Source organism: Dromaius novaehollandiae, unplaced genomic scaffold (assembly GCF_036370855.1).
Source record: "Dromaius novaehollandiae isolate bDroNov1 unplaced genomic scaffold, bDroNov1.hap1 HAP1_SCAFFOLD_37, whole genome shotgun sequence".
Taxonomy (NCBI): Eukaryota; Metazoa; Chordata; class Aves; order Casuariiformes; family Dromaiidae; genus Dromaius; species Dromaius novaehollandiae.
The window spans coordinates 1,931,845-1,947,380 of NW_026991398.1; the positions used below are offsets into that span (position 1 = coordinate 1,931,845).

The window sequence follows — 15,536 nt, forward strand, 5'->3', positions numbered from 1 at the left end:
TTGCAATGCTGGAATTAATCTTCCTTCGGTGCTTAGAGAGGGAGCATCAGTGATTATTTTAGTTTATTGCAGTGAACATTTCCCAGGAGGAGGGAGCACAAGGGACAGAGACATTTGTGTCGTCAGCTGGGCCTCTGCTCCTGAGTGGGGACCAGGCTCCTGGGATGGAGGGAGCTCATGGCAACCTGGCAGCACTGCCCAGACACAGCTGTGTGCAGGAGCAGCTCCTCTGCCAAGAGCAGCAGGGCTGCGGGCACTGCCTGCTGCTGCTGACATGAGCTGAGAGAAGGCAGCGAGAAGTGCAAGGCAGTGTGGAGTGGGAGGACAGAGGAGAGCTGCTTGTGGGAGGAATCTTCACAGCCCTTGACACGGTAAGTCTCTGTCTGCAGGGCAATGCTACTGAGGTTTCTCAAAATGTCTTAAAATGCATCCAGTCAAACTATTAGATTTTTAAGGATTGCTCTTCTGGCTTCTCCTTTGCAGAGGAGGGGGAGATGCTTCAGAGCAGGGATTGCTTGCCACATCGTCACAGGGACAGGGCATCCTGCTCCCTTCTCCAGGGATGCTGCAGGCAGGGGTGTGAAGCCTGGTGTGCTCACAGGTCTGCCCAGGGCTGTAATTCAGAGCAGTGTCCCTGCACCCCAGGGTGCTGTGTGCCTGGAGCAGTGACTGCTGCCTGCCAGGTTCAGCACTCAGCTTGCCCATGGAGCTCCCCACGGCACTGGGGAGAAACTGTGGGTGGGAGGAGAGGCCCCTGGCAGGGAAGGTCCTGTCAGGTGGGTGCTGTGGGGAGAAGCTGTGGGTGGGAAGAGAAAGCCCCAGCAGGGCAGGTTCATTCTCCTGCTGAGAGGGTGCTGTGTGGGTCAGGGCTGCTCTCAGCTCCAGCTCACTCTCAGGACATTCCTGGAGGAGACTTTCCAAAAGGAAGGTCAAGGCAGGAGAACCACGAAAGGGAAGGAGCTCTCATGAGTGTGTTTTCAGTTTTTTTCTCTTTGGGTGGGGTGAAATAGCTATGTGTCTGTCAGGTTTAGGCAGGGGACAAAGGCTCCAAAACAGGGACACTGAGAGAGGAGCAGCTCTGGGAGGCACTCAGCAAATGCCTTCCTCCATCCCTCAGCCTGCAGACAGAGCCAGCATCACCTTTCCAGCCTCAGCAAGGTTTGTCTCCCCTGCTCTGTAGCACCTGCAAACACAGAGGTGCCCTGGGCAGTGTCCTGCCCCCGGGAGGTTTCTGCAGGGCAGAGCTGAGCACCCAGCAGGTGGGATGGGGTCTGTGAGCACTGACAGGGGAGAGATGTGGGGACAGAGAAACAGCTGCCCGCAGGGACGGCTCCAGGCAGCAGAGTCATGCTCAAAGTGTGAGAGGAAACTCTCAGCTCCAGCACCTCCTCTCCTCTGCCAGCCAGCACAGCCCTCTGCTCTCAGGGCTGTGGGGTCCAGGGCAGGAGTCGTTTCCTCGGCAGCTGGACATGCAGGAGAGGAGACACTCCTGAGTGCCCCTCTGTGCCTGCCTGTCCCTGCCTCCCTGGGCACAAATGTCATGGTATTGCTCCATGTTTCCCAGCTGCCCATGCTGCCCTTGTCCTTCCCCTTGGACTCTCTGGGCAGGGGGGTTTCTGATGCAGCTCAGACAACACTGACCCGGCAGGTCCTACCATGCAGACGTGTCCTTGACAGTGAGGTGCCCAAGTGCCCCTCTAGCCTGTGGGGCTCTGGGCAATGCAGTGTGGGGGGCTGGGAATGTGTGCACTCTCTCTCGTCAGGAGACCCCATCCTTAGGACATTCTGCCTTTTCCCTGGGGTGTCTGGCTGGGCTGCAGTTACCCTCCAGAAGGGCCCAGCTCTCCCATTGCAGCTGGGTGTTATCTAGGTGCCCCAGGGAGAAGCCACCTTGATATTGAGGTGACAGACATGCTGCTGGATGGCTGGATGGGGGCAGCTGGAAGGAGCCTGATGTGTTGCTGGCTATAAGGGGAGGGCTGAGACCTGCCTCACACACTCTCAGAAAGTGCTTATGGGCACTTTGGAAGTGGATTCCTCTGCTCTCCATGGTGTCATTTCTTTTTTGTGTAATACGGGTGCAACTGTCCTCCACCTCCGAGGTGGGAGCACAGGGCAGCTGGGAGCAAAGCAGATGGACAGGCCAGCTCTCCTGCCTCTGCACTAAAGCCAGAGTGAATCCTTTTGGCTCTCTGAAATCACAGCTGGTCCCTCTGAGAGCAGCAACAATGCTGAGGATTTCTACCCCCAGAAATCCTCCTCTGGTGTGACAGGGTCAGCTGAAGGAAAACCAAAAAAACCCTTAAAACTATTCCTGAACTGACCTTTTTTGGAACTGGGAGTGAAGATGCTGAAAATCCATTCAACATTATGAGTGGATTAGATCTGACTGGAATTGGGAATATAAATTTTAGTCCCCCTCTTCCTATGTAGGCAGTGCTGTAGCAGGTCTGACTCCTCTGGAGCCCAAGGGCAGAGGCTGCTGCTCATCATGGCAAACTCGGCCAGCACAAACCAGAGCCCAAGCGATGGAGCTCAATGACAGTGCTGCTGAGATGGGGAGAGGTAATGAGAGTGTGTTTGGGCAGAGGGGTTATAAGAAACAGAAGATTTTGCTCAGAGATGTCTGTCCTAACTTGTCAATGTCTTTTCCTCTTTGGACAGTCCCCCATGCCTGCAGGGGGAAGAATGCTCAACTGCAGCTCACTGAGTGATTTCATCCTCCTGGCATTAGCGGACAATAGGGAGCTGCAGCTCTTGCACTTCTTGCTCTTCCTGGGCATCTACCTGGCTGCCCTGCTTGGCAACAGCTTCATCATCACAGCTGTAGCCTGCAATCACCGCCTCCACACCCCCATGTACTTCTTCCTCCTCAACCTCTCTGTCCTCGACATCAGCTCCATCTCTGTCACTGTCCCCAAATCCATGGCCAATTCCCTGTGGAACACCAGGGCCATTTCCTACTCAGGATGTGCTGCCCAGGTCTTTCTGATTCTCTTCTTGTTCATAGCAGAATATTGTCTCCTCACAGTCATGGCCTATGACCGCTATGTTGCCATCTGCAGACCTCTGCACTATGGGACCCTCGTGGGCAGCAGAACCTGTGTCAAAATGGCAGCAGCTGCCTGGGCCAGTGGGTTTCTCAATGCTCTCCTGCACACTGCTAACACATTTTCGATACCACTCTGCCAAGGCAATGCAGTAGAGCAATTCTTCTGTGAAATTCCTCAGCTTCTCAAGCTCTCCTGCTCAGATGCCTACCTCAGGGAACTTGGGGTTCTTATGATTAGCGGCTGTTTAATCTTTGGGTGTTTTGTTTTCATTGTGGTATCTTATGTGCAGATCTTCACTGCTGTGCTGAGGATCCCCTCTGAGCAGGGCCGGCACAAAGCCTTTTCCATGTGCCTCCCTCAACTGGCCGTGGTCTCCGTGTTTGTCAGCACTGCAATGATTGCCTACCTGAAGCCCCCCTCCATCTCCTCCCCAGCTCTCAATCTGGTGGTGGCTGTTCTGTATGCAGTGATGCCTCCAGCATTGAACCCCCTCATCTACAGCATGAGGAACAAGGAGCTCAAGGATGCCCTGGGGAAGATGATTCAGCTGGTACAATGTCAGCACCAATAACCATCCCATGTGCATTCACTCGTCATTCCCAGGGTATCTGGCATCAAGGATACATGCTGTTCATTCATTTCTTTCTTACTTTTCTCATTCATGCCACTTATCCTCAGGCATTTCTCATTTGAACCTGACCCAGAGACTGTGTTGAAGCAGGAAGCCAGGCTTCCCCCTTCATCAGCAGAGATGGGGGAACCTCAGAGCCTGCTAGTCTGAGCTCCCTCAAATGCCCCCTCTGCAATGGGGAGAGTTTCCCTTTGCAGTGTCTCTTTCGGTGCTATACCAAGGGAGGTCAGCAGGACAGAGTCAGGCTCAGATGAGTACATGTGGGATGAGACCATGGGTCGCATGTCCATTAGGAGAGCTCAGCTCCCCTGGCCGCAGTCAGGGTGTGATCTCACACCCCCCTCCTGCAAGGGTGGCAGCCAAGTGTCACCGTGGGCTGGTCCCCTCCCTCTCCTGCACTCCAACGAACACTGAGGAGTGGGAGTGGAGGGGAGGAGAGCCTGGATGCAGCTTGTGGGGACAGACCCTCTGCTCCTCAGCACCGTCCCCTCACCATCACAGCAGGCATGTCCTCGCTGCAGCCTTTGCATAGGGGTTGCAGCTTTGCTGGAGACTCGTCCACCAACAGCAGCAGGACTTTCTCTTTTCAGGGCTGCTCTCCTCACTTCCACCCTGTCCTGCTGTGCTTTTGTGTGTGTATACAGCCTAAGCGCTCTTGTAATGTGGTGAATCCTTGTGCATTTCTGTGACCTCGGGCAGGACCAAGCAATGGGCACCCTTATACCGGAATAACACCTCCATAATAAAAGGAGAGCGACGTCACTGAAGTCTGGCTTTTCTTCAGAAGATGGAGTCAAAAATATGCCCAAGGGATTACACCATGAAAAGACTTGTTCTTCTGCTTCTGAATTCCACAGGCTCCACGGGATGAGGTGCAGTCCCTGGGTGATCTGTTGGGACTGACGGCTGGATTCAAGGCTCATCGGTCAGTGACCAGTGGAGATGGGGAATGATGTCTGAATCACCTGCCCTTGGCTGTCCCACAGGTGACAGTGCTGATGACAGATACCCAACCTTCTGGAAGGGAATGTCCAGGAGATCCCCAGGAGAGCTCAGGGGATCTCCAGGGACAGCATGTCCCATGGGGTGGGCACTGAGTGGAGCCTCACAAAATGAGGGATAGTCCATGGTGCAGTTACCAGAAGGTAAAGCACTAAACCCAGGCATGCATGGGGAAACGAGGGCTCTGCAATCCCCAGAGAGGCAGTGGGGACCCAGGAGGTCCAGGGAAGGGGCCCTGGAGAGTGGTTCCTGCACCCTCAGTGAAACACCACAGGCTGGAGCTAGTGCCCACCCAAACACATCTCCTGCCATTACAAGTGCCCTGGGGTCACTCCGAGCACCATCCATGAGCACAGAGCTGTGTCAGCAGTGTCAGTGGTGGTGATCCCTGCCCAGCTGGGTCTGCTTCCTGCCCCAGCCAGCATGGCCAGTGTGGAATAACCCCGTAGCCTCACAGCCCGCTCGCCCTGCAGAGCAGCACCACCAGTCTGGGGCCCTGCAGGGAGCACAGGGCAGGGGTGCAGGAACAGCCAGGCCAGCACGGACACAGTGACCTGGGGAAAGGCTCTCTGGGGAGCGGGGATGTCCCAGGAGAAAAGCAGGGCAGCATTCAGACATAGGAAATGAGAAGGAGAAACAGGTTTCTGTGGTCACCAGCTTGGGGCAGGCTGCTCTGTCCCTGGGGCAGCAGGAGCTGCCGGAGGGGCTGCAGGGCCAGGGCTCTGGTGCTGTGCTGGGCAGCGGGGTGGGCATGGAGGGGCTGCAGGCAGACAGGGAGGGGGATCTGCTGGGCACAAGAGCAGGGGAGACAGAGAGTGAGACTGAGAGTGACCAGTATCATTGCAAGGCCTCCTCCCCTTTGCTGGGGAGCTGCTCCCCTTGTCCTTGGGCTTGGCCTGAGTTATGCTGTGGACATGCCTGTGCCTGGCCCTGCTTCTCTGGAGTGCTGACCTGACTCCCCATCTCTACCTCAGACCTGCCTCCACACTACAGTGAAGAAGGTCCGGGCAAGGGACTCTGGGATCCAAAGAGAAGAAGCTTGTAGGTCCAAAAGGGGACCCTATATCCAAAACAGCCAAGGCAATGCTGTGGACCAGTTCTTCTGTGAACTTCCCCAGATCCTCAAGCTCTCCTGCTCAGACTCCTACCTCAGGGAAGTTGGGGTCATTGTGGTTAGAATTTGTTTAGGCTTTGGGTGTTTTGTTTTCATTGTGGTATCTTATGTGCAGATCTTCACTGCTGTGCTGAGGATCCCCTCTGAGCAGGGCCGGCACAAAGCCTTTTCCATGTGCCTCCCGCACCTGGCCGTGGTCTCCCTGTTTCTCAGCACTGGCATCTTTGCCTCCCTGAAGCCCCCCTCCCTCTCCTCCCCAGCTCTGGATCTGGTGGTGGCTGTTCTGTACTCGGTGGTGCCTCCAGCAGTGAACCCCCTCATCTACAGCATGAGGAACAAGGAGCTCAAGGAGGCCCTGAGGAAACTGATCCAATGGGTCCAATGTCAGCACCAATAACCATCCCATGTTCATCACCTCATCATTTCCAGGGTATCTGTGGTCACAGCCATAGGTTGTTCATTTCTTTCTCTTTTCTATGTTATATTCATTTTAAAAGGAAAATACTTAGCTTCATCCTGCTTCTCCTCAAGAATCTCTCATCTTAATCCGACCCAGAGAACCTGTTGAAGCAGGAATCCAGGCTTCCCCCTTCATCAGCAGAGGTGGGGGAACCTCAGAGCCTCCTAGTCTGAGCTCCCTCCGATGCCCTCAGGGCAATGGGGAGAGTTTCCCTTTGCAGTGTCTCTTTCGGCACTGACACCCAGGGACCTCAAGGGGTCAGTCAGGCTTGTATAAGTATAGACGGGATGAGACCATAGGTCCCGTGTCCTTTAGGAGAGCTCAGCTCCCCTGCCAGAGTCAGGGTGTGATCTCACACCCGTCTCCTGTGAGGGTGGCAGCTGGCTGTCACCATGGGCTGGTCCCTTCCCTCTCCAGTGCGCCAATGTTCACAGCAGAGCAGGAGGGGAGGGGAGGAGAGTCTGGATGCAGCCTGTGGGGACAGACCATTTTCCTCTCAGGACCGTCCCACCACTGCCACAGCAGGCATTTCCTTGCTGCAGCCTTTGCATGGGGGCTGCAGCTTTCTGGGAGACACATCCACCAACAGCAGCAGGACTTTCTCTTTTCAGGGCTTTGCTCCTCATTTCCACACTGTCCTGCTGTGCTCTCATGTGTGTATATGGCCTCAGTGCTCTTGTAACCTGGTGCTTCCTTGTGCATTTCTGTGAGCTCAGGCATCACCAGGCCCTGGGCACCCTTATGCCAGATCTGGATTGAAAATATGAAATATAACATTTATATGTTATATGAAAATATGAAAATAACATTTCCATGTGACCTGCCTGAAGTCCAGATTTTCTTCAGAAGATGGAGTCAAAAATATGCTCAAGGCAATGCACCACCAAGGGATCCAGTCTTCTGCTTGTGAACTCCATGGGAGCCAGGGGATGAGCTCAGAGTCCCCAGTAATCTGTTAGGGACTGAGGGTTGGATTCAGGGCTCATCTCTCAGTGACCAGTGCCAGTGGAGATGGTGAATGGTGTCTGAATTACCTTCCCAGGGCTGTCTCACAGGTGACAGTGCTGATGACAGATGCCCAACCTTCTGGAGGGGAATCTCCAGGAGATCCTCAGGAGAGCTCAGGGGATCTCCAGGGTCAGCGTGTACCTGGGGGAGGGCAGTGAGTGGGGCCTCACAAAGTGAGGGATGGTCCATGGTGCAGTTACCAGAAGGTAGAGCACTAAATCCAGGTATGCATGGGAAAACGAGGGCTCTGCAATCCCTGGAGAGGCAGTGGGGACCCAGGAGTCCCAGGGAAGAGGCACTGGAGAGTGATTCCTGCACCCTCAGTGAAACACCACAAGCTGGAGCTAGTGCCCACCCAAACACATCTCCTGCCATTACAAGTGCCCTGGGGTCACTCTGAGCACCATCCATGAGCACAGAGCTGTGTCAGCAGTGTCAGTGGTGGTGATCCCTGCCCAGCTGGGTCTGCTTCCTGCCCCAAACAGCACAGCCAGTGTGGAATAACCCCGTAGCCTCACAGCCCACTCGCCCTGCAGAGCAGCACCACCAGCCAGGGGCCCTGCAGGGAGCACAGGGCAGGGGTGCAGGAACAGCCAGGCCAGCACGGACACAGTGACCTGGGGAAAGGCTCTCTGGGGAGCAGGGATGTCCCAGGAGAAAAGCAGGGCAGCATTCAGAGATAGGAAATGAGAAGGAGAAACAGGTTTCCCTGTGCACCAGCTCGGGACAGGCAGCTCTGTCCCTGGGGCAGCAGGAGCTGCTGGAGGGGCTGCAGGGCCAGGGCTCTGGTGCTGTGCTGGGCAGCGGGGTGGGCATGGAGGGGCTGCAGGCAGAGAGGGAGGGGGATCTGCTGGGCACAAGAGCAGGGGAGACAAAGAGTGACTGGACTCATTGCGGGGCCTCATCCCCTTGCCAGGGAGCTGCTCCCCTTGTCCTTGGGCTGTGCCTGAACTACACTGTGGACATGTCTGTGCCCGGCCCTGCACCTCTTGGGTCCTGACCTGACCCTGTGCCCATCCTGCTGACCCAACTCCCCATCTCTGCCTCAGACCTGTGTCCGACTATGGTCAGGAAAGCTTTGGCAAGGGAAGCTGGGACCCAAGCAGATCCCAGACAAGGTTGTAAGTACAAACGTTCGTCGTGCAGGCACAGCAGCAGCTCTTGCCTGACAGCCAGTTAAAGGAGCAAGGAGTGCTTTGGATTTGGACCCCGTACCCGGGTGACGCTGCACATGGAGTCTTAACTAGATGAAAAAGTGAGAGCAGCCACTTGGGGTGTGCTTTTTAATGTGTAGTTATGAAAGCAGCTGTTTCTGTATCACAGCTTGAGTGTTTAAGCACCACTTGTGAATGGGTTCCTGCTACAGAGCACTGGAGTGCTGGGAGCAGCAAGAGCTGGGCTGCTGCGTGTGGGAAGGGGAGCTGGGAGCCGAGGGTGCCGGCAAGGCAGGCAGGGCAGTGACCCACCAACGAGAGGTGCCGTCCCGCAGTGCCTGGACAAGAGGAGCGGAGCAGGTTTGGGGATGGTAACCGGGGTCAGGTGCAGTTCAGAGATCACAGACAAGGCCATAGGGCTCTAAGCAGCCCTGCTGTGCGTGGGAGGTTGGACTGGAGACCTCTGGGGGTCTGATCCCACCAAAACTCCTCTGCAGCTCCATGAATGGAAAGACCCTGGGCACAGAGACAGGCTCTGCCTTTCCCTTGAGCTGCACTGCTGGCAGGCGAGGGGTAGTGTTAAAGATGGCCTCTGACCCTAGGTTTCCCAAAGCAGAGTCTCAGACGTGGAGTATCACAGACTCATTTACTCTAAGTGGTACAGCAGCAAATGACAGCTCGAGCTGGGTGCCTCTGGAAAGGGACCCAAACAGAGAAACTCCTGGGCAATTATAATTTTCCAGTCTAAGTTCTCCACTCCTCACACAGTAGTTCAGACCAAGAGTAATATTGAGGTCTGGGGTCTGACCATTCCCTATTGGGTCCTATCATTGTCTCTCCAGGTCCAGAGGAGATAATTCCCGACCACAATAATTAACACTGCCCCAGCAGTGAGAGCAGGCTTTGTTTCTCAAGCTCCTGAAGCCCTGCACAGGCCTTATTTCAAAGTCTTGACATTCTCCCTTTTGGAGTGTGAGACACAGGAATGCAGACTGCTTGTAACTCCCTTCTCTTTCCAGCTGGAACCAGCTCTGGGGCCTCTTTTACTGAACTAGGTGAAAGTTCCTCATGTTCTCTGAGTGCAGCCTAAGGCTGCAGCAAATTTAGCTCCTCATGCTAAGCCAGTTTTATAGAAGTTGTGCTAAGTGGCTGCCTCTAGACAGCCCCAGTTCAATATTCTTTAACAGTCTCATAGTCGCTCCACCAGAGCAAACAGACACTGGCACATGCCTGGACCACCTCTGTCTCTTCAACTGTCACCAGGTGTTTGTGTGAGAGCAACTGACTCCTACCCTCCATCTCCAGTGATCATAATGGGAGCTTAGACAAGGAGCTCCCAGGCAGACACCGCTGTTGTGCTCACTTCAGTTTTGGGAAGGGGAATCCCACCTCCTGTGTGTTTGTGGAGTTCATGGGAGTTTGCTGAATCCCACTGCATCCCAGGGGCCTCCAAATGGGCATGAGATGCCCAGACTGACTCATCTGAATCAACACCTGAACCATGGGAAAATGAGCTCCCTTCCTGTCCCCTTCTCGGTGTCCTGCCTAGTTAAGAGATGGGAATATGGATTTCCAGGGTGGGAACTTTCCATCTCTCATAGAGAACCATCCTCTGATGAAACAAGTGACAGTGCTGTAGCTGATCTCTCTGTATTGTTTAGGGAGGGACCAAAGGTGATTATTTTGCTTTACATCAGTGAACATTTCCCAGGAGGAGGGAGCACAAGGGACAGAAAAAATCATGGCTTCAGTTGGACCCTGCTCCTGAGTGGGGCCAGGCTCCTGGGACGGAGGGAGCTCATGGCAACCTGGCAGCACTGCCCAGACACAGCTGTGTGCAGGAGCAGCTCCTCTGCCAAGAGCAGCAGGGCTGCGGGCACTGCCTGCTGCTGCTGACATGAGCTGAGAGAAGGCAGAGAGAAGTGGAAGGCAGTGTGGAGTGGGAGAGCGGCTGCCAGTGCATTGTGGGAGAAATCTTCACAGCCCTTGACACGGTAAGTCTCTGGCTGCAGGGCAATGCTACTGAGGGTCCTGAAAGCATCGTCTAAACCCATTCTAACATGAATGATCGTTTTTTAAGGATCGCTATCCCAGCTTCTCCAGTATGGGGGAGGTGATGCTTTAGAGCAGGGCTTCCCTGTCACACTGTCACAGGCACAGGGCATGCTGCTGCCTTCTGCCAGGGACGGTGCAGGGCTGTGAAGCTGGGACATGCACCAAGATCTGCCCAGGGCTGTGATTCAGAACAGTGTCCCTGCACCACAGGGGAAGGTGGGAAAAAAAGGCTACTTGAAGGTGAAGGAGTTTTCCTTCCAGGGCTTTCAGTTTCTTAATTTGGCAGGGAGAAAAAGGGAAAGAGTTTGCTGGTTTGGCAAGGGACTGGGACTTGCTAACCTTCACTCTCAGAGATCAGTAGGTCTGTGAGAAAGGTCAGCAAACCCCTTCAACCCCACCTCAGCCTACAGACAGCACCAGCAGCAGCTGGGTTTATGTGACCTGCTGCTTAGGACCTGCATGCAGAGATGCCCCTGGCAAGTGCCCTGTCCTGAGTAGTTTCTGTAGGGCAGAACTGTGCACATGGAGGGTGGGATGGGGTCTGTGAGCACCGACAGGGAAAAGATGTTGGGATCGAGAAAGCTCCAGGCAGCAGGGACAGTGCCAGGCAGCAGAGATGGGCAGGGAATGAGGGGGAACAGTGAACACAATCATCATGGGAGGGTGGATTTGGGCAAGTCATGGTCAATCCCTCCGATGCAGACACCTTCCTCTGAGCACTCCCCCATGTCTTCTCTCCCACCCAGCAGAGCCTCTGCCCTGACAGTCGTGACGTCCAGGGCATGAGCTGCCTCCTCTGCAGCCAAACTTCTAGCAGAGGAAAGGGGCCTCTCTCCCGCCATGGGCCTGTTTTGTGCTGCCCGACAAAGGGGCTGAGAGCGACTGTTCTGCAAATGTCGCTGTGTGCGAGGCGGCATGTCCAGCTGGGGAAGGTGAAGGCTTTCCCGAGTGCCTGTCTGTTTGTCTCTCTCTGTGCCTCCTTCGGCACCAGGATCATGATGTTGCTCCTTTTTTTCCCTCCTGTCCATGCTGCTCCTCTTCTTCTCTCGATCTCCCTGGGGTTGAGGGTTTCAGATGAAGTTCACACACTGACATTGCGAGTTGTACAGCAGAGGAGTCTGCATGGAAATGAGGTTGCCCCAGCCCCCTTCAAACTTGTGCAGATAAAGGAAATGCAGTCCGTGGGGTTGGGAAATGAGCTGACTCTCCTTTAAGGAGAGCCCATCTTCAGTCCTAACGGTCCTTTGACTGTTTCTCTGTTGGGTCCTGCCGGGCTGTGAGCTGCCCTCCAGAAAGGCACTGCTGTCTCATAGCATCTCTGTGATCTCATAGCATCTCCATGAAGCTGCAGAGATGCTGAGAGCATAGAGATGGTAGTGGGAGGCTGTCAATGGGCATCTGAAAAGAGCCCTGTGTGTCCTTGGCTAGAAGAGGAGTGTGGAAACCTCCCTCAGGTGCCTGGAGAAAGGCAAAGAAGTTTGGAGATCTGCACTTTGAAACTGGACTGCTCTGCTCTCAGCAGGGGCTGGTTTCTTTTGGGGGGAACAGCATGCTCCAGCTCAAAGAGGTGCAAGCACAGGACAGGTAGGAATGAGACTACTAGACAGTCGAGATGTCCCCACTCCAAGTGACAGTGCATGCTTACCTCTCAGGACTCACAGTAGAAATGCCAAGGATTTCTACTTTTAAAGAGCACTCCCCAGGGCAGACGAGGGCCTCTCAAAGAAAATAAGCAATATTTAAAAAATCCCTGAAACTCACTTCTGCAACCCTTGTCCTTTAGAATTGGGAGAGAAGATGCTGAAAAGCCCTTCCACAAGATGAATGAATTTCATTTGACAGAAATTGTGAATCTCAGAATTAGTCACCCCCACTCCCATGTACCCCCTGCTGTACAGCAGGACAGACTCCTATGGAACCTATGGGCAGAGGTCCCTGCTCCTCATGACTCACTCTGCTGACACAAACCAGAGCTCAAGCAAGGGAAATGGGCAAAGGGCCTCCCAATAAAGAGAGAAGCAATGTGGGATTATTAATAAGAAAGGAAAAATATTATTTATTTACTTTCCCTTAAAAGTCTCTCCTAACTTGTCAATGTCTTTTCCTCCCTGCACAGTCCCCCATGGCCAGGGGGAGCAAATGTTGAACAGCAGCTCCTTCAACGAGTTCCTCCTCCTGCCATTTGTGGACACACAGGAGCTGCAGCTCTTGCACTTCTCGCTCTTCCTGGGCATCTACCTGGCTGCCCTCCTGGGCAACGGCCTCATCATCACAGCCGTAGCCTGCGACCACCGCCTCCACACCCCCATGTACTTCTTCCTCCTCAACCTCTCCCTCCTGGACCTTGGCTCCATCTCCACCACTGTCCCCAAATCCATGGCCAATTCCCTGTGGGACAGCAGGGCCATTTCCTACTTAGGGTGTGTTGCTCAGGTCTTCTTCTTCTTTTTCTTTTGTTCAGCAGAGTATTGTCTCCTCACTGTCATGGCCTATGACCGGTTTGTGGCCATCTGCAAATCCCTGCACTATGGGACCCTCATGGGCAGCAGAGCTTGTATGAAAATGGCAGCAGCTGCCTGGGGCAGTAGTTTTCTCTATGCTCTCCTGCACACTGGGAACACATTTTCAATACCACTCTGCCAAGGCAACACCGTGCAGCAGTTTTTCTGTGAGATTCCCCAGATCCTCAAGCTCTCCTGCTCAGACTCCTACATCAGGGAAGTGGGGCTTCTTGTGGCTGGTATTTGTTTAGCTTCAGAGTGTTTTGTTTTCATTGTGGTGTCCTACGTGCAGATCTTCACAGCTGTGCTGAGGATCCCCTCTGAGCAGGGCCAGCACAAAGCCTTCTCCATGTGCCTCCCGCACCTGGCCGTGGTCTCCCTGTTTCTCAGCACCTCATTTTTTGCCTACCTGAAGCCCCCCTCCCTCTCTGCAACAGCTCTGGATCTGATGGTGGCTGTTCTGTACTCCGTAGTGCCTCCAGCAGTGAACCCCCTCATCTACAGCATGAGGAACAAGGAGCTCAAGGATGCAGTGAGGAAAATCTTTTAGCTGGTACTAGTTCAGCAGCAATGAGCTGCCCATCTCTCCTCACAAGCAATTCCCAGTTTACCTCAGACAGCTCTTGTGCTTTGGGAGTTCTGTCTGTGATAGTCATGTTTGTGCACAAATGTGTGAATTCCTCCCACTTCTCCAGAGACATGAACCCCATCCATCTGACCCAGAGGCCTTCTGTAAATCTGCTGACCACTGTGTCAGAGCTGGCCTCCCAAGTAGCATCTCTGCAATAAAAGGGCATCTCCTTAGTACTGTGCCTGAAGTTCTGACTCTTCTTCCCAAGCTGGAGCTGAGAGTGCGCCCAGGGAATTGCACCTGAAAAGGCCTGGGCTTTTCATGGGCAGAGGAACATGAGCTCATAAAATGATAGATGAAGGAATAAGGGTTGGATTCAGCTGTCACTTGTGGGGGCCCAGTGCCCCTGGAGAGGGTGAGTGGTCAAGAGGTCTCTGCTGGGGACTGTCCCACCTATTAGAGGGCTGGTGACAAATGCCCATGCTTCTGGAAGGAAGTATGGAGCCACCTGGAGAGCACCTCCAGAGGGGATCTCCAGGGACAGCATGTGCCTGGGATGGGCGGTGAGTGGAGACTTCCAAAGCCAAGTGGAGTCACCCAAAGGTGAAGGGCCAAACCAGGGAATGCACCACATCAGGGCTCTGTAGCCTCAGGAGAGGCAGTGGGCTGGGTCTAAGGACACCCCTGAACACCTCCTGAGCAATGTGAAATGGCCTGTGATTGCTCCAAGCATCCTCCACAGCCACAGACCCTGGGGAGGGGCTTGTCAGGTGCAATGATGCTGGTCCAGATGGCTATGCCCTGACCAGAATGGCCAGTGAGGAGTCACCCAGGACCACTGCACATCTGCTCGCCCTGCAGAGCAGCACCGCCAGCCTGGGGGCCCTGCAGGGAGCAGAGGGCAGAGGTGCAGGAATGGCTGGCTGGGCCAGCACGGACACACTGACAAGGGGAAAGGCTCTCTGAGGAGCAGGGATGTCTACGGAGAAGAGCAAAAGAGCAACTGTGTGCTTGTGGGGGGGAATAAATGAAAACCTGTTTCCATGTGTGTCAGCTCCAGGCAGGCTGCTCTGTCACTGGAGCTGCCCGAGGAGCCCCAGGGCCAGGACTCTTGTGCTGTGCTGGGGAGAGGGGCTGCCCAGAGGGGCTGCAGGCAGCCAGGGTGAAGGATCTCTGGTCATGAGAGCAGTGGAGACATGGAGTGCCTGGCCTCCATTTCCTTGTGCCATTGCTGGTCCCCAGGTGTGGGGCTGATGGGGAGGCTGACACCCCTCTCTGCCCCCCAGCAGCTGCTGTGCCCTGCAGAGGGGCTGGGGCTGTGGGGTGAGTGCCCAGAGCTCTGCATCCCCCTGCCACAGGCACTGCTGTGGGGGCCACCCCAGCCTGGTCTGCTGTGCTGGGTGGGCTGGGGAGAGGGCAGGGGAGGTGGGGAGAGCTGGGGAGGGGCTGGTCTGGTCTGGAAAGGACCCGGGAGAGGACAAATGCCAGCAGGCAGCTCCTGCGTGTGAAGGGCAGTGTGGGAGCACGCAGCCATGTGCTTGCAGGCAAATGCAGGTCTGCTGGGAAAGGCAGCAGGACATGGCGGGTGCAGGAGAGAAGAGCCCAGGTTGTTCCCTGTGTTGCATGGACACAGTGGGGAAGCTGCCCCAGGGCCATCGTCCCAGAGCAGCCCCTCACATCACCCCTTTCCAGCACTGGCTGCTCACCCAGCTGTGGGGTGGTCCCTGGCCAGCTCCATCCTCCTGCAGGTCTCCGTATCCCGATGGAGGGGAAAAGACCAGCCTTGCATGGGCTCTCCTCTGCACCAGAAACCCGCAGATCCTGGATCATGGCTGTCGGCTAATACCAACGTTGGGCACAGCCTGGGCTGGGTGGGGGCTGGGCACTTGGACCTCTCAGACTCTGGGGGATCATTTAGGAGTCATTTAATAATACCCCAGCCCTTTCCATGTCTGAGGTCTCTGGTGGCCACTGCAAGCAAGCTCCG

At 55.0% G+C, this 15,536-nt stretch overlaps 2 protein-coding genes across 2 annotated transcripts; both read left to right on the forward strand.

The window, feature by feature from the left end:
* Positions 1 to 2,688: 2,688 nt before the first annotated feature.
* Positions 2,689 to 6,197, forward strand: LOC135326208 (olfactory receptor 14A16-like). Its single transcript, XM_064504058.1, has 2 exons — positions 2,689 to 3,193; positions 5,767 to 6,197. Exons 1-2 carry the CDS (start codon positions 2,689 to 2,691, stop codon positions 6,195 to 6,197), a joined length of 936 nt encoding a protein of 311 aa, XP_064360128.1.
* A 6,419-nt stretch (positions 6,198 to 12,616) lies between these two features.
* Positions 12,617 to 13,528, forward strand: LOC135326209 (olfactory receptor 14C36-like). The gene has a single exon (XM_064504059.1). The coding sequence runs from the start codon at positions 12,617 to 12,619 to the stop codon at positions 13,526 to 13,528; it is 912 nt and encodes a 303-aa protein (XP_064360129.1).
* Positions 13,529 to 15,536: the final 2,008 nt, after the last annotated feature.